Source organism: Tigriopus californicus, chromosome 12 (assembly GCF_007210705.1).
Source record: "Tigriopus californicus strain San Diego chromosome 12, Tcal_SD_v2.1, whole genome shotgun sequence".
In the NCBI taxonomy this organism is placed as follows: domain Eukaryota; kingdom Metazoa; phylum Arthropoda; class Copepoda; order Harpacticoida; family Harpacticidae; genus Tigriopus; species Tigriopus californicus.
In genome coordinates this window covers 1,749,275-1,764,303 of record NC_081451.1, presented here as the reverse complement: position 1 = coordinate 1,764,303, position 15,029 = coordinate 1,749,275, and the positions used below count along the sequence as shown (strand labels likewise).

The following is a 15,029-nucleotide window of genomic DNA, read 5'->3' as shown; positions in this document are numbered from 1 at the left end:
AAGCCTTTTCCCCCATTATTCATTGCGGAAGAAATCGATTGCAGTGGAGTGGTAAGCTTGTGTAATAAAGATAAAACCTTTTGCAACTGCAATTTTTAAGACGCACTACTTGATTGAAGGCAGAAAATGAATTTCAGGATTTTAACTTTTTTCATAAATAAGCAAACTATGAGCCTTCTCCGTTTTGGCATTGAAGCAAAGGCTTTCGTGAAGCAATAAAAAACAACGCGAAAATCTCCATCAACCGTTAATAGGAAATCAATCAAGCAAAAGTACGCCGACAAATGGGTGTAACTTCCTTTACTCTTTCATTAGACTTCCCATAAAAGGTGTTTTAGTATCACCTAACCTCATAGAGACCCTGGCTTGAGAGAAGTGTCCCCCTCGTTAAATGCCGTTTTTTATCACAATAAAAACTGAATGAGTTTCATTCAGACAAGAAGCTATCACCGAGAGCCAATTTCTTTTTCTGCTGCTTCCCATTCCCGATGAGCCTCGACGGGCCGAGAATTGTATCAATATGGGGCCTAAGAATATCTAATGTGTGCCTCCCGAGAGAAGCAATTCTTCGTGCACGCTTCATTTTTTCCCGGCTCTAAGATAGGCTAGTTAAGAAAGTGTGGAACGGCCCCCCTGGGTCCTATAGAGACCGCGCGTTTTGATGTCCCAATCTACCTTGATGAGATAAGGAAAAGGATCTCTCTCCTATTTCTTGGACCCGGGAAACTCAATTTCTCACCTGAACCGTCAGAACATTGGAGTTGGGGACCAGCCTGGTTCGGATACTATACTCTTTATGCATCCAACGAAGAGGGGCAAATGAGGAAAACTGCAGATGCAACTCTTTGAAGAAATGATTGCTCACGCTCCTTAATGATTGCCTTACATATTTAAAGGTATCTCAAAACATATACATACCAACAAGACAATTCTGTTACAAATTGCTATGATCGAATTACTCATGGGACGAGTCAGGCTTTGGAAGCCTCCTAAACAAAGAGCTGGACTGAAATTGGCGATAGCTGACCAGGGTGACCAAAAATGGTTGTTTTTAAAAGTTCCAGGAATGCAAAAATGTTCAGTGGTCTACTAGAAGTATTACTCCATTAGAGCTTTGGGGAAATTTAGATTATTTGGCATGTTTCAATAACATTTTACAATTACGTGATCGATTTTTCCCTGTTATTGGGGGCAAATATTGTTTTAATGTGACAATTTATTCATTTTTTGGGGGCCAATACCACATGAGAACAAAAAGTAATTGTGTTTGGTTGTAACTCTCCTATTCAATGGAAGTCAATGGCAAGAACATTTCATAATTTCTAATCTACATCAAACCCTTGTTTCGTTCACGAACTTTTGAAGACAATGAACAAGAATCTGGTTAAAACTGTGTAGTTCAGTTTTCCACACGAGCCACCCTAGTTGACCACCTTACAAGTTTGGCTGATAACTCGCCGAGTTTTCCTAAAGAAAAGATATTATGCTTGTTTGTTTTCCCAAGCGTGTTTAGGATTGAGTTTTAGTACAAAGAAGAGGTCTTGTATCCATCAGCCACGTAAAGCAAACACTTACCCGAGCCAATGAGCTCGGTAAGCTTCCAATCAATGTCCAAGCTTCTGGCTACCAAAACACTTGGATGGAAGGCCACTTCTAATCTGGGCACCCGACTGAATAGAGGATTACCCTGGGTTGGTTCTCTAAATAAAGTATGAGGAAATCCAAGTGATCACTTCAAAACCGATTGGAGTGCTCAAGTTGGACACAAACATGTTAAAAGAACGTGGACAAGTTTTTGTAATGCTTCAAGTGTTTCATTTTCTTGGGTTGGTCCAATATGGTTGCACATGAAGATTTTGCTGGGATCCGATCAACAAGCAACAAGGAGCTATTTCTAACGAATTTCAATTACGAAGTTGCTTTCGGGGAAACTTTCTACCTTTCAAAAACTTTTCCTGGCCTTTTTTTCCACTTCCTTGCCTTCTAGACGCCAAAATCACAAAATGATCAAATGTTACCAAATGCGAACGAAACTTTACCGGTGTGGTTAAAAGTCACTCTTCTAGATATCCATCAAATTCAAGTCCAACATCTGCGGAAGTTCTTTACGGAAGGTAAAATCAATCGTGAAATGAAGCAACAAATTTCTCCCTATTAATGTCCTTTGTTTGATCACAAGCACAATAGTTCGAAGACAAGGTTTTTTGCTGGTACTTTTCTCACGTCTTGGAAGAAAGGCAACTGGAACAGATAATTGGGGTTCCCCTGAGACCTTTAGTGGTTCCAGTGGCACTCATAGAGATTGGAAAGATAGAGAGGATTTGCGGGCTGCAAGCCGATCCTAAACGAGCGAGATTAGGATTCAGAAACCCAATCGCTTTGGTACTAAAAAGCTGAACTACATCGATACAACTAAATGAGGAGATATTTATGGTTTGAAATGATCTTGTTTGGAACAGTCCTGAGAGTGTAAATGATATGTCATGTTGCAAAAAAAAAAAATACTCTTTTGCATTTGTAAGCAAAAAGCACTAGACAAATCATATAACGGTTCTCATGGTATTTTGTTCCATTTCTTCGGATTTGAAAAACTAGGGCAAACACATTCATACTTTAAACCATTCCTCATTTTAGAAGTCACTGAACATTGGTAAACATTTGAAATTTGAAACTAGTCAACTCTTTGCTTTGTTGGGGGGCTTGAGAGTGCAACCAACCTAAGGAACAAATAGTTTCTCTAATTTGATGGTTATCAAGACTCCCGTTTATCTTGAGAACACATAAATGGTCATTGCATCGGCAGTAGTGAAAAATAAAAAGACAAAAAAAAAAAATTGTTCCTTAAACTCCTCTTCTTATCTTAGCTGAGTAGAGCTTTTAATGCCTACAATTTGCACTCGCCGAAGAGACATTTTCAAGCTAGAGATGGAAAAGTTCCCTTTTCCCGTCTCTAAAAGATCAAGTATTGATCCAGGTCCAAAAATGCACTTTTCATCAGATGAACTTTTTTTCTCCCTCTCACTCCAATCTTCTGCTTACAAGATCTTAGAGCTCATCTTAAGGCGATATCCATGATTGAATGGCATGCCATCTGATGGCATCTTTTTCAAGCATTCCCACTGACCTGGATTCATACAAAATATATGTCGAGAGTTGAGAAATCCCCTCAGTCATTGTTAACGCCTTTTCGCAATGGACTCGAAGACAGGAATAGCTCTTTTTGAATGCTTGGAAGGGAGGCTTTTTGTATTCCTCGAGGGGCTCACACCAGGGATTGGGAGATTGTTTAAAGGCCATTCAAAATATTCTACAATCTCATTCGCAATGTTCCTCACCCCCCCCCTCCTCACCCAAAAAAAGGAAAACATCCATCTCTTTGTGCTTTTGAAAAGCAATGCCAGAAAAAAGTGGAGGAACTTGACAGACATTAATTATTCATCAATGGTGTGTGTGCTCTACCACCTTATAATGTTTGCTTGTCCTTGTACTATCTTATGGACTACTAGATAACTGGACATGGCGCTCACGGTCTTGTTATTACAAAATGAGGCTGGTTTGGATTTCAAAAGGTATTTTACAGTGGTTTTGTTTGATTGCGGGGTCCGAGTCTTGATTGCAACTCTTGTTCACTCACGCGCGTAAAATAAATGAAATAACATGTAAAAATACTAGAAGTAATGCAACCAAAAGAAAGAGTTCAAATTGTTAGCATAGTGGTCTAAGTGGCAACGCAAACAAGGCAAGAATCTTTTCATTAGTTTTAGGTGGTGCAAAGTTTGTTGCCGGAGGATAAAAATATTTAGGGTGTACGTTCAATTTCAGGAATCAGGTTGACTTTTGGACACCAACCATCCAAAAGTGGACAAAAGTGTCTACAAGGTCTTCAAGAGTGGATAAGTGAGCGAAAACTTTCAACATTAAATGATTAATTATTGCATCAAATTCGGTTATGAACCAAAAAGTTAGATCGAAATTAGTATGTAATCCATTACATCATATGAAAATAAACAGCTAACAGCAGGCAACCTTTCTTAAGTAGTGAAAAATATTTCAATAATTGATTATTTCCAAAACATAAATCTTCTTTAAAGTTCCAAAAACATGATTTCTTCAAGTTTTAATGTACAATTTTAAGCTGAAATCGATCCATAAACTTAAACATTCATCTATCATGTAAGTTTTTAATACACAACCAAAGTGCAGTCAGAGCATTATTTGGCTAATTTTGACCAAAAAAAATTCCTAGACCATTAGTTTAAAATAGCTTTAAACTTGACTTGAACATTAAATGCAAATAGCACTTCGTACAAAAATGTTTAAAAAATATTCTGATGTTCGAAAACTCGACATGTAAGAGAACACAATGTATCAAATGATGCAACAGATTAGAAAAACATGACTGCAAACATTTGCTAACATCTGTAATTGAAGATAATTGAAAATGGAGATAGGGTATCGTTGATTAAGATCCGTTTGATTGCGTAATAAAAAAAGAAGAAAAAAAGCTTATTGATCAAGCCATCAAAAAAGTCGTTAAAAAGCTTGGAATATAAATTTCATATTCGTGGGGTTTTCTGGTGCGTCCAATTTTTTCATGGTTCAATTGTCCAATGTGTCGAGTTTTCCGGTGCGCCGACTTTTCCTGTGTCGAGTTTTCCATTGCGTTAAGTTACCCTGGAACCTGTTTCAATATGTCCGCAATTGTCAGTAACCCATGTCCGGACCACGGCTTGAATAGTATCTTTACAATGTTACATTTTTTTCTCAAGCTTTAAACTTTAACATTCAAAGGAACCGAGAATTCAATGTTACTCTTGACCATAAATATTGTATGGTCGAACAAACCCTCATGTAAACTGATTTCGGATCTACATATCCGCACAAACTTTGAGTAGATTTTTCCAAGTTCAAAACTGTCGCGCATACTTCTCTTCTATGTTAATTTAATAAGATCCCAACTTTGGAATAGTTGCGTACGTGTAAATGATAATAAACGGTGTTAGAAATTTGTCTTTTGTTCGCGGATTTGAGAGTGCTGAAATGTTTTCAGTGTGTGCATTTACCTGGAATTAGTCAAAGGTATTTGGCGTCAATTTTTTTTACTTTAGTCGGGTCATAATACTTTTGCATATAGATTTGAAGAAGCAACCCTATAATGCGGAAATGAGCGCAAAAAAATGCGTTCTATTCACGACGAAAACTTGGGAATGCAATTTTTGAACTGCCACAAACCGATATAGGCATACACTGAGAGGCTTCAGAATGGTGCGGTTAAAACTTAAAAATATGAATTTGATAAACATTTTGTTTTCGTTGTCGAGTCAGCAGGGTTGTTTGGCGCTTTGAAATCAACACTGAGTCATTTTGGTTACGTGGATGGCTTCTCTTTTGAGGAGGTTCCATAATCAGGCAATAATTCTCGTCCTACGGCCAAAAGGGTTGTTCAAAGGGATTGATGAGGTAAGAAGTTTTCTCTTTGTCTTCAGAAAAGTAAGTCCTTTGAGGCGCAGTTTCTGGGGTAAGAATGTAACTTTTCTACGACATTCCCCCCCCTCTCATTTTCCCTTCAGGGAGGGAACTCATTTTCATTTTTTGAAATATAATAGCTTATGAATTTTAAAGAAATGTTACTGTAGCCATCACCTGACCCTGGTGGCTATTTGATCATCTATGAACCATGATACCGAACATCACTTTCTATGTAAGCACAATTCACTTTATAACATGTTGTATCATTAGAGCTAAGCTTTGAGTTGGCTTACTTTCAATCATATTCAGGGTGACTTTCAGCCTTAAATGTGATCATCTTTCAGTACATTACGATAGATCCAAAGTACATTTCTGACGACAAGTGTTTAGAGGGCTAAGATTGTGGAATTGGGTCAACAATCACATCGTTTATTCCTAAATTCCAAAATATCAAAAGCAACGCCATCTCTATATCAGATTGGATTCTTGGTGTGAAAAAGTTCGAAAACTTTCCTGGGGAGAGTAGGGAGGAGAATCAAACCAGGGACCGCTTTCTTGATCTTGAACTGTCCTTACCAAAATACCACATTTACGAGGGCCCTTATTTGCAACGTCAGACAGCCCAACCGAAATGGGGAAGAGGTAGGGTAGACTGCTAAATAAAACTACTCATAATATGCCATGAAGAGCAATTATGTGGCCTGGGCCACTAATTATGCATAAGATTTTGATATAATTGGCCAAAAACAACACAAACGCATTACAATTGAATAAAGATGAATCGGCCCAATCAGCCCTCTATTTGGCAGTGGCTAAATCACACAGCGCCCTCTGAAGAGCAGAATGTAAACCATATTACATGTAGCCCTTGAAGCATATTTAAAGGAAAATTGTAACATTAGCTTGTCCGCTGACCTTTTAGAGTTTGGTACTCCAAAGACTGATGACACAAACCACTCTTATACCAGGGTCCATCAACCTTGAATGGGCAAGCGCAAAGGCTCCAACATTGTTGTTTATGAACTGGCGCCTGCGCCAAAGCCCAATTTCTACATTAGCTTTGAGGCTCATAATGAATTCCCATGGGGGCCACATGTGGACCACGGTCCATTGGGTGTCCATCCCTACTCTAATCCTACTAAGACAAGAGATCTTAATCGCCCACAATTGGAACCAAAGGCCCCTTGCATTGTTAGCTTTAGCCCAAGAAACATGACATAAAAGAACAAGGTTATCGTTGTTTAACTGGCACATTTGATACGTCCCTGGCTTTGGAAGCAAGGCTCTGGCTCATTGGAACATCCCGTTATTATGGGCGCATCTTGCACAGACAGTCTCGGGTTTATGTTATGACAGTTGGACAACGTTTGTTGAACCTTGGCTGCCATTTGCTACGCATCATTTCGTTTTCCAATTACTTGCACTTATGGACCGAGGTAATTGAGGAGTTAGAGCATAAGAAAAGCACCAACAAATAAACGGACCCCTTTGTCCAAGTCGAAATGTGTCTCGGCTTCCTCCACATAGCCTTTCCTCTTTGGAATGTGTTTGCTTAAAGCAGCCAACATGGCGTTGATAATTGGTTTCCAATACGTTGTCATTTGCTTGCTGATCATGTCGAATCATAGTTCTGGTAGAACTGAAAAATACCTATAAAGAATCTGAACGCATGTTTCCTTATTTTTCTAAGTATGAAACAGAAAGCAATAGCCTGATTCCTCTTAACTGAATTAAAATGCGTTTCAGTTATCTTTGACTAATTCTATTGTTGAAAGTTTCGTAGTGGTTGAAATGCCTTTTCATGTTTTGAGGGAAATTTTGAAACACATTTTGATATTTTTTCCTGTCAGTCATGAGCAAAACTATTAATTGCCTAATACAATTCCTGCTCAAGGTCGAAACTGATATGCCTCAAAATCCCAACTTCGAAATACGTACGCAAGAAAGACACCAAATCCAGAACGAGCTACAAATTGGAAATAAAAGAAACCATCTTGCAGGAACTTGCCGGGATTAAAAAGGATCAGGTTAACGTCTCAGATCTCCACAGACAATTTGGATATCTTAGCATTAACCAGGTGGCATTGAAGGTTTGAAGGTGAATACTTGAAAGGCCGTGGACGCCAAGACAAAATGAGACAGAATGAAGAGGTTCAAGCCAGATGTTAAGGATTACTCTGTTCCTTTTAATAGGAGTATTGAATGTACTGAGCATATATTTGGAAAGGCATCTTTCTTTTATGAGGTCAAAGAAGTCCTACGTAATTGTCAAAAAAATAAGGTCAAATATAAGTACCGGAATATGAATGCAAAAAAATATTGGGGACTGCCATAACAGCAGAGGTGATAAATGTTAGTCCGTATTATAGGTTTCAATATTCCAAAGGCTATGAAAACCAGGAAAATAACTGAAAAGATCCAAAGAAGTGACGTGCATACTCCGAGATATTCAAAGCATGATGTAAGACCCCAGGATGTTCATACATTATGAAAGAGTCCTGCAGTATCCCATTCTACATGTCTCAGGGGGAAATACTGTTGGGCCTAGGATGGTACCTTGAACCCCATGTTTAAGAAGGAGCAACACACCACAAAGAAAAAGGCATACTTTTAGACAATAGCCACATGCCCTAACAATAGTCAGACTAAAATTGTGCAATTTTTAACATTCTAGTATCTCAGAGAAAAAACCTAGCGAAACTTCTCATCCAAATCTTACCTCATCGTTGAGGGACGTGACTAAATGATGGAAGGGTACAATTGGATCAGGTACTAGATATTGAGTCCCAAAGAGGAGACGTGATGTACAGGTTATATGACACCTTCCTACTACGAGAGAAGTCCCAGGTTCAATTCTCCGCTCGGGCTTTTCGTAAGAAAAAAACACCTTGGACGCTAACCATAAGGAGGTGTAAAGCTCCCGGATTTCATACAAGAACGCCCTCTCAAGCAGGGTCTCCACAGATTTTGCCTTTGTCCAAAATTTGGACTAGCCCATTTTGACTTAGTATTTACTTTTTCGAACTTTTCCATGCTATACTGTGATTAGCAAACAAAACATTTGTGAATTTTAAGTTTGAATCAACGTTACATGGTGTCTTCTATGATTTTGTGTGACAAAAAATGGAGAGACTAAATGCATTTCCTTCATGGTAGCACAGAAACAGGAAACATAAAAGGATAAAAATCGAGTTTGTTGTGTTTTCGACTGCAGCTGAATCGGCAACTAGAACAGCGCACCTCCGGCCGATTGAAAGCAGCGCCTCTACAATTAGAAACCATACCCCATTAGCCGCTCAGCTGTCACCCATTTGCCCTGGAAACAAGCCGCCTAACTAGCTCGCATTGCAATCTCTAGGTTTTGCTTCCTCTATGAAGGTAGTTTTTTTTTCAGCAGTTGTGGCGCAGCCTGGCTAGCCCATGGGACACCCATCATCACATGGCAGGCCGTGCGAGAGAGCTGCCATCTGACTCCAGAACAAGCAAACAAGCAAAACAAACCGCAAAGGAGGAGCCAACCTATATCGAGAGTGCACATAAGATAAAACAGATGTGAAGGCTGGGTTCACTAGCCAAGCTTGGCTCACCCTTCTGACCCTTGCAACCAAATACAAGAAGAGGCTCTTCGCAGCACTAGAGGTGGTTGCACGAGACAAGTTTTGTTGCCATTTTTTTCTAATTCATTGTTTTTGTTTCTACTTTTCGAATACCTTGATTACTAAAGAGGCCAAGAGAGGGCAGTGCAGACAAGCCAGTCAGACCATTTTTTAGAGTAGATGGGTGACAACTGAATGGTTGTTAGAGTATACGCAGTCAAGATAACCCCCAACATCTCTGAGTGTCAGCCTAAACTAGGACTTGCCCCTTCCGTTTCCATTGAGTGTTTCCACCATTTTGATGAAAATTGCAATTTGAGCCCCATCATAACCACATAAACGTTCTACTCTTCCACGCTTCAAATAACTGGTTTGTACATGGGTCCGGCACTTCCGTCAGTTTACCCTTTGGTAGCACTGTTTTGAGTGGGTTGAGAACTGTGCCATTTGACCCACCCAAAATTTAGCCCCAATGCTGGACCAAATAAAAAAGTGCTCGGATAACTTGCTCAAACCAGTTAAATGCAACGTGCCAGAAGCGTTGCATATAGGTTTCTTTTTTCATTGAGAATTTAGAAATACTGGGTACGATTCAGATTTACAACAGAGATGTCAGGATTACCTCCAGTGCGTATTGTCTGGAGTAGTACTGGCTAAGTTGTAGTAGAAAAATCACAACACACTCGTTTGACCCTTCTTTGTTTTCTTTTCAATGAAATAACTCCAATTTCTTCTCTCCTCTCCCTTTTTCCTTCAACGAACAGCGTTATCCAGTCAAATTTCTAGCTTCTCAAATACTATCTAACTACATGTGTTTCGATATGTTCTTCTCCATCTAAAACGATATTTTACAACGGACTGCAAAGATTTGTTGAAGTCAATGTCCCGTTTGTAGCTCGGGAAAAGATTTGAGGGGAAAAAACCTCGCGATTCGTGACATGATGAATGTTTCCTGGCTAGAGAAGCAGAGCACGTCTGAGAGTTACAATACTTCTCCTATGCAGATAAAGTTGTTAGAAGCCCTGCACTGAACCACATTCCTCAGAGTGCTTTCTTTTAACCGCAGCAGTAGAACTGATGTACATACAGTAATGTTATGGTCCACTACCCAAAATAGTCGATTAGCAAGTGCATTCCATGACACAGATGTGGTCAAGTAGTTTTTCGTGGGCGTTTCCTGATCACGACATTAAACAAAAACGCTGATTATTGCTAATGAAATCTACGCAACTAATGTGTCACTTCTCGTTCATCGTCATGGCAATCTCAAATTAATCATATTTTTTAGACGTTCCAAATCCTCTCCCCAGATTTGAAATAGCCATTCTTAATCCTAGAAAGCAAGAATAAGCTAAAAAAATAGTGTTCCCAGCGAACATTTTTGCTAAGCGAGCAAAGACCGTACTAGAGTACATAAATTGGATCTCAAATTCATCATTCTTGTTTTAGAAAAAGATGGGCTCTATTTTAGCCACCCAAATAACAGAGGGTGCTTGCCCGAAAATGGCTCTTTTTGTTAAGGTATGGAACCCAAGGGTTTGTCTGATCGTGTTTGGTTAATTTGAAGGCTTCTTTATGAATTTTTAAACGACCGGCTGTGTCAAATTTAGTGAGTCTTTTCTTTTTCAGGTGCTTCACAAAGAGTTGAGAGATGATATAAAGAGCCTAACGTGGATGGTTGAACTACAACCGACGTTTGCATACAGTTTTAAGATTTGACTGGCGCAATAATTGGAGTTGCCCAAGCGGTCGGTAAAAAGTTAAAAGTAAGCTACTTCTGACTCTCCAAACGTGAAATGGGAATATATGTAGCTTTGAATTCTGCTCCTTTGAGCCAATACCAAATTTGGTCGTTTTACAAATTGTCGCTATTCCTATTGATGCTTTCCTCAATAATAAATTGTAATAAAAAGTAGGTTCATTACATTCCACGTCAACAATAAATTACTGTTCTAATTTGACAAACGTTTTCAAGTCATGAGTCCTTTTGGTAAATATTGCCAAACTATTATACCAAATTAGGAGTCCCGAATAAGCAGTTAATATCATTCGTGATTTTGGCCCAGATGAGCGGCCCATAAAAAAGTTGACTACAAAATGCAAATATTTTGCCTTGGATTGGATTATTGTATACCATAATTTGTTAATAATTTGGAAGTTGTTACCATGAATAATAGCGATTATTGTCAAACGTACTATACTACTTTTTGATAGTTAATGTTTTCCATCCCTGACGTTCAGCATATTTTTAAAATTTACAAAAGTTTAGAATAAATCTTCAATTGTAAATAATAGAAAGAAAGCAATTTAAGTATATTCTCGAGGGAACGACAAATTCATTGCCTAAAGCAATCTTTAGGCTTGTTTTCTTATGAATAAATAGAGTATCACTTTCATGTTGAGATTTTAAGAAATAATACGGTAGCTTTCTAACCGAGGCTAAGAGAATCATGCTATAAAGCATGGAACGTAAACTGACATTCCAAATGTAAAAGAATCATGCCCAATGTATTATAGTACCGTTAGAAATGACTTAAATAAACTTGAATCCTGAATGTCTCCCAGTAGATTTGAAGATTTCATGGTGCTTGATTCGAAAAGGTGAAATTACCTTACCATGAAATTGGCTCCTTGACGCCTATCTGTTGTTGGATATTGAAAATTGGCTCAGAAAAGTCAACGTAAAAAATATTTTTTTTTTAAACAAACAGGTCCTCATTCATTAAGGTTTCAACTAGCCTCATCGATTTCTAGAAACGTCTTTGTACAGGATGTTCCAACCCCATCTTTTGTCCTCCATTTTCCTCCTTTGTATCTAAGGATCGTGATCTGGACAATAGACCATCGGAGAGTTCCCCATCCAAATTTGTCCTTGAGAGGGTCTTACCTGGAGGATGTGATGAAGAGGGTGAGCCGATAATCGTTGATCGATCCTTGAACCGCGGACTGGACAGAGGACGCAGGGTCGCCAAAGTCAGTCTCAGCAGTCATGGCCCAATTGCGGCTACCTTGGGCCACTCAACCACTTTGGCAATGCCTCATTTCATCCAAGACAGGGTGAGCATCTTCATTAACTTCCGATGACAAACGAGGCTCCTGGTTTTCGGGTCCGAGAGGTTCATTTATCTTGTGACATTTCCTCCAATCATTCTATCTGAAATGGACCGTGGAAAAGGTAAAGTGAAGGGGACCCGGAATTCCCATCGAGGTTCATAGCAAAAGTCGATGATCAAGTCTTCGTTGTCGAGGGTTTTTGAAATGGCCGAGATAAACAGCTTATGAAAGCTTTCGGTCCCCCAAACCTTTGGGGGATTTGTGGACAAAGCAATATCAAACAAGGTCCTAAACTCTCTTCTTTCTTGCAGAGGGCGACCACGTGGTGGTGTGGCTGGCAAGCATCATCCAAAGGTCAAAAATCTGGTCGATTGACCGTCGACTTGAACATGCTAGACAACCCAAAATGAGCTTTTTGCCATTCTCCTTCTTCTAATACTACAGGGTGCGTCGGTACCACTGCGACTCACCAAAAGATTCACCGGAAGTGAAACATATTCGGGGACATGATTACATGAGATTGTGCCGTACTTCTATGAATCGAAAAACATGGAAGAAAAAAACATGTTGGTTTCACAGTAACAATGCTGTTCTTTTTTTATACGCCTACTATATTAACGTGCTGGAATTCCAATCCCAGTAGTGGTAAGGTAGTCCGCAAAATCAAATAAAAAAAATAATAATTATTATAACTTGATGTTTCCTTTGGGTAAGGGGTTCCTTAATTTTATCCCAAATCATATAGAGAAAAAAATTCCACCGTTTCACTGGTTCAACCTGTTGTTTGTTTATAATTATTTGGACAAGTTTTTTCTTCAAAGAATGGATACAATAGAAGCCTTTTGCTCCTATTTGTTGCATCGTTTCCTAAACAGTGATTGCATTTTTTGAATTGGTAACTTGTCAGAAGACATTTTTCTTCAACAATTAATCACAATAAAGCCTTTTTGAGCAATATGATAATTGCAAACAGATTTGGTTTCTCATAGAATGTGTAATTTGACCTCAAAACAAACAAGTTGTGAGTAAAAAGTTGCAGAGCCGTTTTGGTTTGGTCATTCTTTCTTTTCTTGTTGATGAAAGGTGAAGGAGAAAATCAGGGCTTGCACTGAAGCTCTAGGAATGGCGCATGTCACTTGTCACTACAGTAAAATATGTCCTTCAATTTGGCCCAATTAGCAATAATTCAACATGCTACTTTTATTCAAATGAAACAAATCAATAATACGACGGGCTAATTTTGAACAACTGAATTACCGGTCATTGCAATGAACTTTTTGTAAGGCATTGTCAGAGGTAATTGCATATAGGCGGTTGTTCAAAATATTTACCAACACCCTGTACAGCTTCAAGAAGGATTGTCAACCTTCGATTTCCTGAGGCAAACGGCAGCATGTGACCACCATTCTTTTTTCTCTCTCACACAAAGAACTACCTACCTCTTGCCTTTAAGGGATCAACCCCTCAACTGAAACCCGAGGCCCGTTCGCACTCGTACCATCAATTTGAATGGACCCCAATAGTCTCAAAGGTGGGAAAGGTAAAGGATACTTTTGAGAAGGAAATTGACGACTATCGACTCTCTGTTCTCTTCCGTTCCCTGGGAAGGTCTCATTCCGTTTTCCCATGAGGCTTTGGTGATTTCTTTTCCCCATTAGGAACGAGTTAGGTCTGTTCTAAAGTAACTCCCGAGCTCAAAAAATGGTTCATCGCTGATGGGGGTGCGTCTGTGTCCATATCCCAAATTAAGGCTGGCAGCAATTTCGAAACGCCAAATAGTCCCTGACTTGTGTTTCATGTGGAAAGTGGTTGGGCATCCAGCCATTGGAAGTGCATCTTCCCATATCTCGGTCACCGAGCCGTTCCGACAACTATTATTGCTGCTTTAGGGCACATGGCTAACCATTGAATTTGAGCTGAACCATGATGGTTAGCCACTTTATCAATTCGTATGCTAAGAGAAACGATACCAAGTGCATATTTCCTTCCCATGGCTTCCTGTCTATTTCATGAAATTGCATAAGTGGGCACAACCAACCAAAATGTTAGTTTTGACTCTGAATCAGCGACTGATGCACCTTTTATTCTCGTTGTGAAGTGAAGTGGAATACAAACAGCTGACCTAGGTTTAAGCAATAAAAGTGTGCACAAGACAATTCTCACTATGTAGAGACTGAGTTTCTCGGCTTTTTTGAGCAAAAGATTTTTCGATTTTGAGTCAGGATAGCTATGCACTGTGAGAACTGCACAAAAATGGTACTTGTTTAAACTTTATGTACAAAACTTATTCAAATATTGAAAATTTAGCTCGATCACAGTGCAAGTTGGTCGTATTGTTTATCTCTGTTAAATACCCCAAAATTTCACTTTTTTCCGTACTGCTTTTCCTCCACTTCAAAAGCCCAATTATCATTGAAAAGAACGTTTTTTTCACTTGCCTTGATTGTTGCTAAATCTGAGGATCAGCGTTGCCCCCATTGAATGCTCAAGGCCAGAAATTTGTGTTTTTTTGTGTGTGTGGTATGGAATCTTGGCAATATAACTGGAATTGATTTGTCAACCTGTTATGAATCCAAAAGGGTGTGCATGGATTTCTTCTCAACATTGTGATCTGTATTGATGTAATTACCTCGAGACTTGGTTGGTTGCATTCGAGAGGTATGTCAACACTACCCTTGGGTATCATTCCTTCTTATAAGGGCCCTTATTTGCGACGTCACACGGCCCAAAGAAAACGGGAAGAGGCAAGGTAGATTGCTACATAAACTGCTCTTGCCTTGCCTTGAACGCAATTTCTTTTCCGGACATTATGTGACCCGAGGCACTAATTGAAAATAAGATTTTGATAGAATTAGTCAAAAACAATCCAAACGCATTATAATTCAATAAGAAGGAATTGGCCCAATCGGG

At 39.1% G+C, this 15,029-nt stretch overlaps 1 protein-coding gene across 2 annotated transcripts in view; it reads right to left on the bottom strand.

The window, feature by feature from the left end:
- The window catches only part of LOC131892361 (uncharacterized), a 50,156-nt gene that overhangs the window by 33,800 nt on the left and 1,327 nt on the right, over positions 1-15,029 (bottom strand). For both annotated transcript variants that reach the window (XM_059242194.1, XM_059242196.1), the window contains exon 2: positions 11,953-12,219. In XM_059242194.1, coding sequence (XP_059098177.1) covers positions 11,953-12,056 — 104 coding nt within the window. In that variant the 5' untranslated portion in view covers positions 12,057-12,219. The remainder of the gene's footprint in view (positions 1-11,952; positions 12,220-15,029) is intronic.